General features: G+C 39.6%; 1 protein-coding gene across 35 annotated transcripts in view; it reads right to left on the bottom strand.

The window, feature by feature from the left end:
- Nucleotides 1-29: 29 nt before the first annotated feature.
- The window catches only part of LRRFIP1 (LRR binding FLII interacting protein 1), a 107,912-nt gene continuing 92,018 nt past the window's right edge, over nucleotides 30-15,923 (bottom strand). For 31 of the 35 annotated variants that reach the window (XM_061460619.1, XM_061460592.1, XM_061460602.1 and 28 more), the window contains one exon: nucleotides 11,298-14,551. In XM_061460619.1, the coding sequence (XP_061316603.1) occupies nucleotides 12,465-14,551 (2,087 nt within the window). In that variant the 3' untranslated portion in view covers nucleotides 11,298-12,464. Of the gene's footprint in view, nucleotides 2,483-3,769; nucleotides 3,875-4,530; nucleotides 4,611-5,058; nucleotides 5,177-6,092; nucleotides 6,140-11,297; nucleotides 14,552-15,923 lie in introns of those variants that run through there. The other 4 variants (XM_061460681.1, XM_061460671.1, XM_061460704.1 and 1 more) reach the window with 1 other exon arrangement.

Here is a 15,923-nt window from a genome sequence, read left to right on the forward strand (position 1 = left end):
AGTCATACTGAAAATTGGGGGGAGGGGAAGGGGGGGGGAATGGAGGAGTCAGGAAATGTGGCTTCAACATTCAGCTACTTTATCACACACAATTTCTACTATAAGCATATCCAGGTTGAAATACACATCTGATTTCTGTCATGAGGTTAATGCTTATGGGGATGTGAGATGGGATCTACTTCAAAATGATAGAACACATCACTTCTTGATGAACAAAATTACTTTTAGCCTTTTGGACCAATGCTTGGTTGCTATGTTGTTCTCCTCAACCTTGCCAGGAGAGATGGTTTTCACTGCTACCACAAATAAAAATACGACTGGTGGCAATCACACATCAGTTACTAAGATGTTACGTTTAGCACATTTGCTTGCATTCTGGTAAACCCTTAGTTCATTTTTTGTTTAGGCCCAGAGGCTTTATACACCAGAAATTACACAAGTCAACCACAGAGAATTGTTAATTGGTACCCACAGCGATTCTGAGGTATTCCACAAGAAATCTGGCTCTGCATCTGAATGTTCCTCTCAAAAACAAAGAAAAAAAAACAAAGTCCTAGCTGGAGTGGAAATTTCAAACATTCCTTTCATTCCCATGTTCCACCACATTTATCAACAAGGACATATTTATTTCCCTAGGGGCAAAAAAAAAAAAGCCTTCTCCCCACGGGCAGAAAAAAAAGCCTTCATCCTTTTCCTGGAGTATTAATTTCAGTACTTCATTCCTAAATTTATGGGTGCACTCAGAAGAGATGAAGAGGAAGGTGTTATTTTCTAGCTGACCCAGAGAAACACATTCAGACACTGTTTTTGGTTTAATTAATTTGTGAAGGTGCTCTAAGAAGACACCAGCAATCCCCTTACACTGAAAATAGCAGCGGTTTATACTTTAACCTCCAGTTGTGAGGAAGAGGCTAGGGAAATATCTGGACCAGAGTCAGAAGACCAGGTTAAGAAGAAATGGTCTCCTGGGTCTGGATCTGGCTTGGCAGAACCTTCATCTATTGAGGCAGTCAGCACTGACAGAAGGCTGCTCCTGTCAAAACAAGAGGTGCTGCTTCACTACATGAACAGAGTCCTAAGGGACTGGTTGTCTACCTTGCTTGCAAGCTTTTTTGTTCAGGTTGATGGGGGAAGGACAGCTTTTTTCTTCAGGTAACTGCTGTTCTCCTTTGAGTAGTACATTCTGAAAAATTTCCAATAAACCAGAGCTGTAGTGCTAGTTGTTTATAATAAATTGATTGCAACATCTTAATTGGTTACATTATTTTCCATGAAGAGTGGAAAACCTTTGTAATGACGGTAAAAGGAAATTGCTACTTCTGTATTTGTAGAAAAACCATAGGCAGTAACATTTTCTAAAGTGCTTCTTTACTTATCACTTACTTTAAAAATTAGACTCGTATTTTATAGCGGCATAGTTTCCTAGTTTCATGGACCAGTACATAGTTTCTGATGTAAAAAACCCATTACATATTTTAAGCAAATGACATTTGCTTTGAGAAATGCATCAAAGTGAATGACCTAAGTGCAAAACCCACCATTTCTTAAAACACAGCCTTATGCTGGTTTATTAATGCAACTTTACATCCTTTAGAAGTAGTTTACTTCAAGAGCAGTGATTAAATAATACAAATAAAAGTTGAAAATTCAATGAAGCTATTGTCTATTTACCCTGAAATAAAATAGTCTTATGATTCCACTGGTGCAAAAATACCTCCAAACACCTTTGTTTTATTGGCAAAGTCATTTAAGGTCACTTTTGCTTCCAAGACCATTTTCTTCCATGGTTTCCAGTGAAGGAGTTTTGCTTTGTAATGGCTTGTGGTTCCACAGTGATTTGTAAATGAAAAACCTACTATGAATAACTCTACCGTAGTCAGTAAATTACAGATCCTGTCGTCAGAAAGTCCAAAACTTACAGTGGTTTTGTTGCTTGGTTGGTTTTGGTTTTTGGTTTTTTTTTATTATTTTTTATTATTTTATTTTCAGCAAGACACAAAATTCCAGTCTAGTTAAAATGTCTTCTTTGAATGCCATTTTAAATGGCAATAAATGCCTGCTGTGCCTTCTAGAACTTAATGCGATGCCTGATGTGCTTCTTATAGATGGATATTGTACTTCAAATATACCCACTGATCGATGTAGAAGGGCTCCCACAGGCACAGCCATTTGCGTCAGCTACTCCTCTGTATATAGTGCAGTAGGTTTGACTGCGTAGAAGGAACCACAGCTGGCTGGCACGTAGCAAATGCTGGGGTTGTTTGTTCTCAGAAGGCATGACACAAAGCATCCCAGACAGCAAGAGACAGAAGCATCCGCAGCGTTGTTCTGATTCTGTCACGTAGTAGTGGTTTCCATCCAAAGGTGATGGTTATTGCTGAGACAGTAAAGCACTCCGATTGGCTTTCATCTTCTCCAAGCGTTTTACTAGATGACCATTGCTGACTTCAAGCTCCTCAGTTTTATCCAATGCTGAACGAAGCTAAAGGAAGGAAGCAGAAAAAGACGCTAATTTTCACAGTATTTTCCCTTTCCAAGGTTTCTAGTTACTTACACTAACTGATGATACTGCTGGAACTGCCTTACAAGGTAAGGCAACTGAAAATTTTTATTAGCAGTTAAAACAGAAGCCCGGAGAAGCTGTGGCTGCCCCAGCCCTGGCAGTGTCCAAGGCAAGGTTGGATGGGGCTTGGAGCAACCTGCTCTAGTGGAAGGTCTCCCGGGTTGGAACTGGGTGTGCTTTAAGGTCCCTTCCAACCCAAGCTATTCTGTGATTCTGTGAAAAGTGAATGCTTCGAAGGCCACAGAGAGAATTTCTAAGCACAGTGCCAAGAGTCAAAGTTATATACAGGATGTTGAACAAACGGCTCAGAGTTTGCCTAAACTTCACAGGCACAAAGATACCTGATGGGTGACATATACCTGACTCACTGCCTGATTTCATGTTTTTGGTTCCTGTAACTACAGCCACAGCTGTGAATTGGGTGACTTAATTCTCCAATAAAAGCCACCATGGGATGGAGAAGGAGAGAGAGGTAGACTGCACAAAGCAGTATTTATAGGCAGTAGAGCAGGAGTATACAGAAAAAGCAAGGGGCCACACGGAAAAAAAACAAACCTAACAAAAAAAAAAACCCCCAAAACCAAACCAAAACCTCAGGAGATGGGTGTGAAAGAAGCTGACAAACATATTTAAGCTGGTTGTAGCAGCTGCTTGGAGAGAACATGAAGTTTGGTAAGACAAGTAAGGTCAAACTTACAGACAGCTTGAAGATGCAACGTTTTAAGAGGAACATGGACAGACACATAACAGCAAAGAGGTGTGAATAAATTGACAGAGCAAGAAAACCAGGCTCAAAAAGAATGATTCATATCCATTTAGCCCTCAAGTTTAGACTCTGAAAGCTTCAAAGTTTAGACTGTCGTTGTAATGTGTGGCACTGTGCTTAAATAATGCAGCACACAAATTAACTTTACAACAGCATTTCCAGCTTTCTACTGCTATAATTTCTGAAATCACATGCTCTAAAAGGACCAGTAATCTGAAAGGATCTAAAAGGATCAGTATTTACAAACCCAGAATTTGTAACACCCAAAGTAATGAGCCTTCAGGTATCACAAAGGACAAGGACAGCAAAGTAGGAGTTCTTCAGCTTGTCAAACCACAGGAACATTCACAGCTGCAAAGCAGCACATGAATCTGAGCATCTGAAGGCTGCTTCTAGATTCAGCTTGTACAAGAAGAATTTAAGTTTGCATTTAGAGTTACCTCTCTCTGTAGTTTGCGTTTCTCTGCTTTCAGTTCATCTTCTACTCTTTCAGCGTTTTCAGCAGCAGTTTTGTATCGGGCTACCTGACCTTCCAGTCGTATTACCTAAGGTGAAGGCAGATTTCTTGAATTAAAAGCTGTACCAAGAAGTTACTGTGAAGCTTTACACTTCTACCAGTAGTTAAGCAGTAACTAGAGAGATGCTTAATTTTCTTTAATAAAATAAAGGTATGTTTTGAGGGGAAAAAGACATACCAAGGAAGCCTGGCCATGCTAACTTACTCCAAAGCTTTTATACATATCCGTATTTAGTATTCTTCCAGCAACAACAACAACAACAAAATATACTTAGCAAGAGTATCGCTGACGTACGCTGGACAAGAACAAGCAGCCCAAATTGAACAGTCTTGTGTAAGATCTATATATACTACATTATATGCTGACAGCCATTTAACATTGTCAATAGCTAGGTATAAGAAAGGATTCTGAAGAGTTCAGTAAGTGCTCTCAGCATATCTTTGTCTTTGAATGTTTTTCCTTCAGTTAAGGATATATTCACTTTCCCCATGCATAAATGAAAGCAATTTAGTCTTTAATGACTGAAGTTCAGTAGCCCTGATGCTCCAATACTCCTGCTTCTTATTTTAAGGGAAAAATCACAGTAACCATGATTTCATTTAATACGTATGTCATATAATAAAATACACTTTCCCTTTGCACTCTCACCATGCCTAGACAAACAGAACAACCCAGGAACTTACATTCTGCTCCAGTGCTGTTACCTCTTGCTCAGACTTTGCTAGTTTGAATTTGAGATCACTGATCTGTCTGTTGGCATCTCCTAAAAGAATTGCAGATTTATCAGAGATGTCAGAACAAGTGTTAAGAGTGTCTAACAAGTCTGTCACAAGATTTCCATGCTACAGGTATCTACTTGGGGCAGCAGTAAAGTAGGAAGTGCTCTGTCAAAACAAGTGCCCAGCAGCTAGGTGCTGTTCCCAGTCTTGCCTCATGCCCTTCTGACCACTCTGAAAGCAGATTAACCCAAAACTCATCCCAGTTCTCCTGGGGAACATAAGGGAGATTTCCAATCTCAATCTTGCTCAAACAAGGATAATCATTCCCTCACCTCTAGCAGAGAGGTGCACGGCTGGCTCCCAGTTTGAAGCTCCCTTAGAACCAAAGGCTCATTTTTTTTTACTTAGAGGCACATGGTTATTGCACAAATACATTTTTCTCATTCACATGCAAGACACCAAAAGTTCTCTTTAAATCAAATTGCGGCTCACTTTGGAGGTCAATCATGTGCATATCTGTCCCATTTTCCAGAACTTCATCTTCTGACTGCGTATTTTCCATCCTGCCATTCTTTTGCTTTTCTTCCAGTTGTCCTTTTAATTTTTTAATCTGAAAGTCACAAAATAATTAGTTAATAAAATCAGTAAGGGAGGTTTTTGTCTCAGTACTCAAATTCACTCAAATACTATAAAAAAAAGTTGTTTTTAAAACCTAAATGCCCCCAAAAATCTTTACTTACAAAATAATTTCCTAGAAATTCTGTTGGCAAATGACTCATCATATCTTAAGTATCAGTGCTTATGCATATACCAAACATAACAAGTGGAAGACGACTGTTTTATTAGCAAAGCCATAAATGTTCTGTATCTGGAGTCACATAAAACATTCCTAAAAAACAATCACCCCGTTTGGGTGTGTGTGAAGTCTCAAGGGCAAGGATACAGTCCATAAATGAAAGTGTAGAGTGCCCTACAAAGAAACAGATCAGCTGAAGTTTCTTTGAGTGAGCTTTATATCCGCTATGGAATATCATGATACCAGCAATACTTACTTTAATTGCTATTTACTCATCTACTGCAATTCCTCCAGAATTTTCTTCCAAATGGCCCATTACCCACAAATGAGGAAGGATTACTCTCTGAGACAATATTTGCTTCTAAATTTTCTGGACTGTATTTGGTTTTGCCTTGGGCTTGGCCAATCTGAAGTATTATTTTTCAGATATACTCCTGGAGTAGGAGTTGTAGGTGACTAAGGACACTGAATGTGACTGGTTAGCAACACAGAACAAGCACACTGGGTCATGTTTTTCCTCCCCTGTATCCTAAGTTAATGCACAGGAGGAATGTTTCAGGGGAAGAATAAAGTGGCAAGCAGTGCAGTATATTCTCAGCAAGAGCAACCCAGCACACCTTCTGAAAGGCAACCTCACTGCTGTTCTATGCCTTACATTTTGGTTTTCTTTGTCTATGCTATTCTTATCACAGTTAGTGAGCACACAGCATTTGCGTTTTCCTGTGATTACCTGGTCTAGTAAGGATTCTCGTTCATCAATGAGTTTTTTCAGCCTGTCTGAAAAAGAAAACTGAAAGTTCAGTGCCGATTTGATTGCGCTGCACATTTCAGAGTGCATTCTGATATAAGAATGAACCATTAAGGTTAGTGAAATGAATGATGAATGTAATTATGCACGTACCACAGGAAACGAGGCCACAGACAGGGCTGGGAAGGGGCTGCAGCCAAGGGAGGTTATGTCATTCTCACAGAACATGCTTGTCACGGCAGTAGCAGCACCCAGCTGCATGCAAAGAGGCTAATCTTCTACGTTAGGTTAGCATGCAAGAACTCTAGGGTCAAACACAACTGCAACACAAAATATCTCAAATCTTTACAGTTTAGCATACTGAAAATACTGTAGACACCTACAATTGTAGCTAAGCACATTCTCAGCACTTTACATCGTCACTTCTTTTACTAAACAGCATGGCAATGGCATTTTGTATTATGTCCAATATTATGACCAGAACAAACCTTTGCCCATTCAATTATTTTTGTTTCTAACAGCAGTCTGGTAAAGCTTTCTTTTCTCTTTAAACCTTCATAGCCAATTCTCCTGGTCAAACATCAAGTAGGCAATGGACAATCTGGACCAGCTGTTGTGCTACACTTGAACTTAGAAGTGCTCAGATCAACACATGGATGTGTGGGGCATTCATTAATAAAGTGCACACTACAGAACGAGACAGCTGGCAAAAAGAACTAGAAAGTAACCAAGTCACTTGGGTTTTCCGTTCCCTATTAAGGGGTGCAGAATGTGAAAGCATTTTAGCAGGTACTCACAAATTTCCTTATCAATAAAGTTACTTTACCTTATTAGCAACCTTAGTTTGTTCAGATACACATCAACAGAAGTAGACTGGAATATAGCATTCAACTATACTTATGTGTACAACATACAGGATATATTGACCTCAGACGGGTCTTACTCCACAAGTTTGACATGAATGTTTTCTGCAGGTTTATTTAGCTTGCCTCCCTTGCCAGCAAGTTGTCACCTGTTCAGAACCAAGGGTGTTCAGAACTCAGCTCCACATCTAAGGTTGTGCCTGATAATTAAATGGTTAGTTGAGAAAAAGGTCTTTCTGTAAACTTAAGGAAAGCAATTCACAAATTACAGAGAAAACTCTGGTGGGCTTCTACCAGGGGAATTCTGTTGATAGACTTAAGTATTTCTGAAAAGCCTTAAAAATACCAGTTCTCGTTTGCTGACAAATCATGAACGTGCCAGAGTCTTGTGGTTCCCCTTTTTTTCTTGTTAACACATGCAGTAAAGGAAATAAAGTCTGTACTGAATCAAATCATGGGGAAACTTGGCTTTCATATGAGCCCCTCTACATGGCAGACATTAGCTAGTAGTAACGTGGTATGTCATGTCATTCCCCTCCTAGGTACAAGTTCCCATATACCATCAGTCTTTCTAAAGCAGGGAATAAAACCTTTACCTTGACTTCTGATGCAATACACAAATATAGATCTTAAAGCGACATTCCAGTTCAGCAGTTCTATGCATTCATTTTGAACCTCCTCAAGTCCTATCCTCCCAGCCATTTGTAACACACCCACCATTGTTACACCTGAGCATTGATATGAAAGAAATGAACAAAGAAACCAGATTTTTGTAACCTGCCATGAGTAACAGAAATTCACAAATATAAATCCCTTCAAAATAACCACACAATTCCACTTATCTATATGAGAAGGAAAGGAATCTTAAGAGAAATTCTGTGAAAGATGAAATATAGGGAAGAAAAATAATGGTCAACGAAGAAAGCAAGGACAGGATAAGTAAAAGAAAGGTCAGCAATATTCAGACTTTGAGATAGGGCTTGAAGTCATAGGTTGGCAGAGACTGAGAAATGAAGTTCTACGGATTGGAAAGAGAATGAGAACTGATGCAGAAGAAAACTCTTAGGCCCTACAAAATTAGCCCAGATTTATTTACTCCAAAGGGTCCAAATAATCCATCTTGATCCTGAAAATAACTTAATCATGTACTCAGCTAAGTGACTTTCATTAACACAAGTGCTGCTGTGGGGTGAAGAATGCCCGCCTGAAAAAAAGACACCTCCTCTAGTTTCCAGTAAAGAAGCGCGTCAGAGTCTTCCAGCTCCTCTCCCTGTGTTTTGGGATGGACCTTCAAACCTGTCCCACCATCAGTTCTCTCTTCACCCATTATTGACATCTGCCCACTGGGGCAGATAACACACTGGCATGAGAATTTACAAGACCACAGAAAAAAAATTCAGTTTGCTAAAATTGCCATTCATGCGGAAAATTTTTCTGCATGCATGGGCAAAAGTCTCTTGGGTCTCATTCTCTTAAAACCTCACACTAACACAAAAAACTCACTTTAGCTTTAACAGGTATCTCTGCAGTCACGTTAATTTTGCAGTTAGGAGACATTTTTCCAACATCAAGGATCGGATCTGAGGACCTTGAGGACAGGTGAGCAGAAAAGAGCAATCTACTGAATTAGGACGCAAAGCAGCTAATTAAAATGGTCCATCTGTAACTGCCACCATCCCTATTTCACATGCAAAGATGAACAATGGCACTGTGACACTCATCTCACTTAGATTTAACTTTGGTAACATGATTCCCTGGCTAGTCACTGCACCAATACATGGCTTTCATACACCAAAGAGCTTAACAGAAGGTGGATGGAAGGAGCTGGGCCCTGGGAAGGCCTGGGAGACAGCAGGACACAGGGTGTGTGTGGGGGTGGTTACCAGTGTCTTCTGCTATTGTACAGGCCTGTTTGCAAGTCAAATTACTATTCTTATTCCTTTGATACTATAATTGACTGAAGGTATTACTAACTAGGGTGCTGTTCCAGTGGCACAGTTGACCTAACACCCCTTAATCAGCCACGGATCCCTGATGCATCTTCCTACCTGGAGAGGAGCCCAGGGTGGAAAGTATCTGATTTTAACACAAATTATTTGCATGATGTATGGCCCAGAAAGTAACTAATCCCAATGCAATTGCAAGGGGTAAACTGTAGTTGGAGGATGGGAAAACATCCCACGAAATCGTACCAGCAGCCCCAAGCAACTACTCATTACAGCCTCCAAGAATCAAACTAGGAGATCAATAGCAGGTTGGATAATACTCCTTTTCAAGATCTGCTGATTTATTCTGGATCACCAGGAAACAACAATAACAAACTCTGAGAAATGCTTTCCCCTCTTTCCAAAAGAGAGACACTGCCGAGGACAGGCTGTTGGGTCAGTGAATGAGCATAAGATTAAGAAACAAGCTTGCAATACTGATTTTGAGAGGGACAGGAGGTCTGCTCCTTTCTGTAATAAGAAAACACCGACCAAAGTTTTTCACTATTACTTACTGAATAAGGCAAACAAGTTTCTTCAGCTACTGCTTTTGAAAGCATTTCAGGCTAGCTCCAAATACACAGTAATGCACAAATCAGGATTAGAGGCCACACGTGCCAATCACTAAGTTTGGAACAGAAAACTCAGTGAGCATTTGGAGCTATGGAGCTATTTTGAGACAAGTCTTACACCCTGCGGGTGGTGCTCATCAGATTGTCCCTGCCCAAAGCAAAATGGGTAACGTAATAGCAGAAAATATGAATCTTGGTTTTAGGTCCTCTCATGATTTCTTGTTTTCATGTTAGACTATGAAAAGAATGATTTGCTATTTCGCTGTCCTTAAAAGTCAAAACCAATAAAGGGACAAAATGCATCTTTTCATGTTTCCAGTAGATATGAGAGGGGAAAATGCTAAAAACTGTTCTCAGCTGTGTAACTTTACAAAAGATGTATTTTCTAGGTAATTTCTCCTGAGACACCGTCTCCTCTCCCTTTTTAATGGCACACATTTCACTCAATGCTAGCTGGCATATAATATTTAAATTACTAAATTTTGAATAGAACATCTAGCAGTTCCCTTTATCTTCAAGCTGATTTATCTGGGAGATCTCTGCCTCTCACCTGATGTGCATATATACTCAAGCAAAAATGAAAGAGGTAAAAGAAACGAGTGACCTTTTCCTCCATGGTACTTGCCCAATTCCAGAAGTCAGCGACCAGCTACCAACAGAGGTACCAAGCGGTAACGTTCAAGGATGGATTTCTAGTACATCAGCTATGCCGATGTTCTTGCTCCTACTCTAGTTTCGCTGAGAGTCGGACACTTACTGTGGGATAAAAGCTTGTAAATGGTCAGTTAAAACTAGAATTGTTTCTCCTTCTGTGACTTGGCTTTAAAAAGGACCTCTCTTACAGATACTTTGTTTTCTGGAGTGGACAAACTAGTTCAAATTAGTTCACTATTTCCTCAACTATACAGCTATCTCTATTAGAAACAAACTTGTATGAAAAATACAGAAAATGCTGGCATGTTCCTAATTTCACTGAGAGTTGCTTATGGAGCCATCCACAAGTATAGGTGAAGCCTGGTGAGGATGTTTAATTATATATTTAACTGTATTTAGCATTTAAATACAAATGTATTTAAAATACTTTCAACATTAAACCATGCATTATTGTTTCAAGTACAGCAGAGACAAAACTTTAAATAAACACTACCACACAGTAATGAAAGATGCTTTTACGATCTATGACTTTTTAGATTAGCATTTAAGGTAAACCCTTAAGAACAACTGCTAGTACTTAGGGAAACCATACTGAAACTGTTCTAAGTCGGAGAGAAGCCGTATGAAAAAAGGGTTACAGGTTAACTGTGACCTGTAACAGAACTGTAAAGGCTGCTATCATATATTAAAAGTCTTCGAACACCAAGGCTGCCCATTCCTAGTAAAATAGGTCTTCTGGCTATGTAGCGCAACACAATTTAAACAAAGCTGCAGAAAAAAAAAATGTTTTTTACATTATACAGATTTAAATAAATATTGATGCAGGTTTATAAACAGTGCTCTAGACAGGCAATTTAGAGTATAAAATGTTTATTTCAATTATATACAGCTCAGTACACTTTGATATACATCTTGACATTTTGCAGTCTGTTTGTACTCCATCAACTTTGCAACATCACAAATACAACCTTCCATAGCCCCCCCACCCCAATTCCTCAATTTGCGTTTCCTTGGGATGTTCATTGCTTAGAACAACTTTAATTGGATTTTGAAGTATGCAAGACATGCTCTTCCTCCCAAGCACTAGCAAAAATACAAGAAGAAATACACCAATGGAGTCAAAATGTTTAATTTATGCCAGCAATTTAAAGCAATCCAGCTTTTCAAAAAGGCACAGGGGCTACTATACAGAATAACAATAGTCTTTGGTCTGATGTCCAGTGAGAATTAAGACATGCAAAGTTATCTTCTTTCCAGAAAGGAAGAGGTAAGAACTTTCCAGAGATAAAGAATTTTTCAGATTCTTTCAGAATCATAGTTTGAAAAAAAAAAAAGTGTAAAGAAATACAGTTTTAAACAAAAATCTTCTTAGAAAAAATAGGTATTTTATATATTCATAACTACACAGTACTTAATAGCAAATCTAAGCATACATTACAGAGCGTACTGACACTTTCTTCAGAAAAAAAACAGAAAAACCCCCATGTGAGTCATGGAGTAAAGGCCTATGTGGTGCAAAGTGCCCAGATGAAGTAAACATGTAATATTTATTCCCTTTAGCAAACTAAGACGTGTATACGTTGTGCTTTCTTCAAACTGAATATTGTCCTTCTGAAGTGTTTAGACTGAACAGGCTCAAAGTGACCTAACTATACTTGGGACTATGACCATATGAGAAACACACAAAAATGGAATGAGTGGATCGTCTTTTTCCAATGGGGGGAAAAAAACCCCAAATTGGTTCCTAGGCTTCAATCATTCAGAAAGAAGGCTCAAAATCACATCAGTGTTGCTGATCCACTGAGTTCCTTCGTGAAGTGGTAACGTACTTAGGGTAGATCTCATGCATGCAAGTACACATAAGTATGCGCATAAGTGCACAAAGGGCACATTAAGTACATTCAAAACATCTATCATCTAGGCTAGAAAAACAAAGTTTCCTATAGAAATTACTCAGTAGCAGTTACCCACACTAAAAGTGTTTTAATGGCAAGATAGTGAAGATCTGTGAAGCTTGCTTTTTCAGTGATAAACTTTTAACCTGAGACACAGCAATACTGAACCCACACACAATTTGTTGTGGCCCAGTATGTCAGTGAGTAACTTAATATTTGCATCATTACCACTTACATAAGATTGTATTATGATGAGAATTACCTATAAAAAAAAACCCCTCAATTTAAGAGTATTCTTATGGTCTGATGTATTGTGCAAAGCGCATGCCTCTGTACTGGGACTGATCAAATGGCATGTAGCTTTTGTAGTCTTGGGATTCTGAACTTAGGATATTGTACAGTCATCTCTAGATCTACCCTTGCCCCTTCGACCACTCTGCAAATCCTCATTGCTTTCTTCCCTGTTATTGCCAGCACTTTCCAAATCCTGTTCCATAACAGTTTCATCTGGTATTTTTTCTACTTTTTTAGAATCTGATGCTTTGATTTCATCTTCCATCACATCAGTCTTCTCCTCAGTTCTCCATGATGCTTCCCCTGTTTCTTCAGGCTCATCAGCTTTTTTTTGTTGCAAGCTGTCAGCTTTAGTCAAGATGTCTTCTGTTTCTATTTTGCCTTTTCCTTCTCCAGCTTCATCTGTTTGGGCCGTTTTTCCAGCAGCACCCTTTGTTCCATCATCCTCATATTTCTGTGTATAAGCTTTCTCTTCATCACATTTTTTATCAGTTTCTAGTATCTGTTTTGACTCTTCATCAAAATCAAAGACATCACCACCACCTTCCAGTCTTCCCTTGGCTTGATCCTCCAGTATAATGTGTTCACTAACATTTGCATCTGACTCAGCTTTCTGTGCCAGGGAATTATTTACACTTTCTTCAGAAGTACATCCACCACCATGGTGGTCTGCAAGCTCTAACTCTTGCTCATTTTCTCCCAGAGTTTCTTTGTAAACTTTTTTTCCAGTAGCTACACTAACATCTACAGTTGACTCCTCTTTGGATTCACCCTCCTCTTGTTCAGCTACATTCTGTGCTTCACCTTCAAAAGGAGTATTTTTTTCTCCTACTGTCTCACCTATTGCTTCTTCACTAGACTGAACAGTTTGAACTCCTACTTTCAGCTTTGTATCTTCTACCCATTCTGTCCTACTTTCCTTTTCTGTCCCAGACTCATCCCCTGTTTCCAATTCTGACTCCTTAATCCTGTCATCTAAAAGACTTGGGTCAAAACTGGTTTCCCGAGTCATCACCTGCATCACAATCTCTCTGTCTGGCTCTGCCTGCTGTAGAACACTTCCTTCTACCTCAGTAATAAAGTCCACAGCCTCCACAGAGATCTTATCCTGCTTGCCTGTTTCTGCAGAATCTGAACACATCTCCAGCTCTTCTGTTAACGCTTCCTTTTGTCCATCCTTCTCAGCCATAGCATTTTCAAGTTCAGATTCATACTGCATATTTTGTTTCTCTGATGATGCTGAAGGACTGCCCTCTGGAGAAACTGACTGAATGAATGCCTGATGGCCTCCGCCGTCCTTTTCAACTTCAGCTGCTGGGACACCACTTCCACATGCCTCCATCCCCTCCAAACCCACAGGCTCTGTTTCCGTCGACTGACCCTGAACCGTGTTCCCAACCTCATTTTTTTGTTCAGATCTATCACCTGTTTCTCCAGCTCTTCCATCGGTACTGTCTTGGCCTTCAACAAACTTTTCCTCCAAGACACTTGTAACCTGGTTTTCGGCACTTTCTTCTGAGTGCTGGAGTGCCTCGGTGTGGCTCTCCACTTTTAACTCTTCACTAATTAAGCCTGCTGCTGTAACCTCTGGGAGCCCTGCCTGGTTAGAAGCCAACTCACAGCTCTCACTTGCGATTTTGGCCTCTTGATCCATTTCATTATCACTCAGGACATGGCTACTTTTAAGATCCTCTTGATCTTGCTGTTGGGGTGCAGCTTTTTCCAGTTCATGCTCTGTACCTAAGTCACTATGCATTTCCTGAGGAGGGTCAAACATCTGATGACTTTGGAGAGAGCCCACCTCCAAGTTCTGATTTGACACTGCATTCAAGTCACAGTGTTCAGCCTCTGTACTGACAGGCTGCTGGACTGCTGTGCCTGCAGACTCTGCCACCTTTCTCAAATCATCTGCACCATTATCATCACTTGAAGAAGTACTCCCTGATACGTGTTCTGTAAGGCTTTGAATTTGTACTGTAAACCTGCTATCTGGTAACATCACTGTTGACAGGGCATCACTTTCTTCAACCATTTTTTGTGCCTTTGCATTTTCACCAGCATGCAATTCCTGCTCCTCAGACTCCTCTTTGTGTTCCTCATGCTCAGTATTCTGCAAGATTTCTCTTTTCCCCATATCCTCCAAAATCTCATTTTTCATGTCCACTTCACTGGCTTTGCCTAAAAGACCATTAAGAAAGTTGAAGGGACCACCCCACAGCACTTACCTCCCCATTTAAACCCAAAAGAGAATGAATCAAAGAATAGGTTAATAAAAGATCAGCTTTTGCCAATTACGTGAGGCAAAGCAGTGACTGAATTAGTCAGAGTCCAGGTTTTTGATCAGTGAAATTCACCACCACCCTCTCAAAGCAAGAAGCCTTTGGTGCTGACTTGTGCGTTTATAAAGTCAAAGATTTATGCTCTTGGCTGTGTGAATTACAGCTTTTGTAGCCGAGAACAACTGTTTCAAGCAGTGCAATTGAGTGATAATACCTGCAGAGGTAACACTACAGGAAAAATTACTTTTCCTTCAGCAATAACCTTTACAGCTTTAATCCTGACACCACTTTATGCATGGAGTGTGTGTCTGATGCCGTTATGAAGTAATGAAGGGTTATTCAGAAATATTTTGTTTCTAAGCGTCATGAACGGGCATCATGATCAGTGTATATGACAAACACTGAACACAAAATCTGATTGGCAAGCAAATGGTTCAGCTATTTAGCATTACCAAAGCTCAGGTATACTTACTGCCCTTTACAGCCACTTGATCCGCCCAAATGCATAGGGACTTCTGTGGGTTTGGGGAGGGGTTTTAAACAATTTTCCTTCAACTTATAATTTGGAAGCAACAGGTATTAGAACAACAGTGTTTGTGGTTTCAGCAGTTAGCTTTTGGGTCACAAAAAAAAGCCAAAACCCAACCAACCCAGAATAAAGAGAGAGAGAGAACACATTACACTTAAAAATATACCCTTACCTTGGTTTTCGTGTTCCATATTGTTTGCACACACAAACTGACTGAGGTAAAAGCAGCCAAAAGCTCAAAGCAACATTGACTGCCTATTGCTATTTATTAGTATGTTCATTTAGAACAACAACAAATAATTACTATTTCCTTTCCTTACACTAGTATAAGAGTTCTCAGAATGGCCATTCATCACCACTGCATAAGAATGGTTTTGCCAACCAGATTTCTTCTTAATGCTATCCATCTCAGTTATACTCTTTGAATTTAACAGCTTTAACATAACAAGTAAAATGTGGAAGTGCTAATATTAACTGCTCAATAGTATAGGACACCAAGAACAAAGAATTCATACGTTAGTGTTTTAATAGTGCCCAGCACGGTTGTTCAGCAGCCACAAGTTCTCAGGTATATAAATGAACCAACAAGTTTTTTAAAGGAAACAAATTCTTTTTTTGTTTTCCCGATTCTTTAATGTATGTGCTCAAAACTACTGAACAGTAGTCAGATTGCTCTGGGGCGCTATTCAAATTCAGGCTTTAAATAGGAATCTGAATGATTGCTGTTTATCTGTAATGTAAT

This window comes from Pezoporus flaviventris, unplaced genomic scaffold (assembly GCF_033815535.1).
Source record: "Pezoporus flaviventris isolate CSIRO_AGI_PZ_B2104156 unplaced genomic scaffold, CSIRO_AGI_Pfla_v1 ptg000001l, whole genome shotgun sequence".
NCBI classification, from domain to species: domain Eukaryota; kingdom Metazoa; phylum Chordata; class Aves; order Psittaciformes; family Psittacidae; genus Pezoporus; species Pezoporus flaviventris.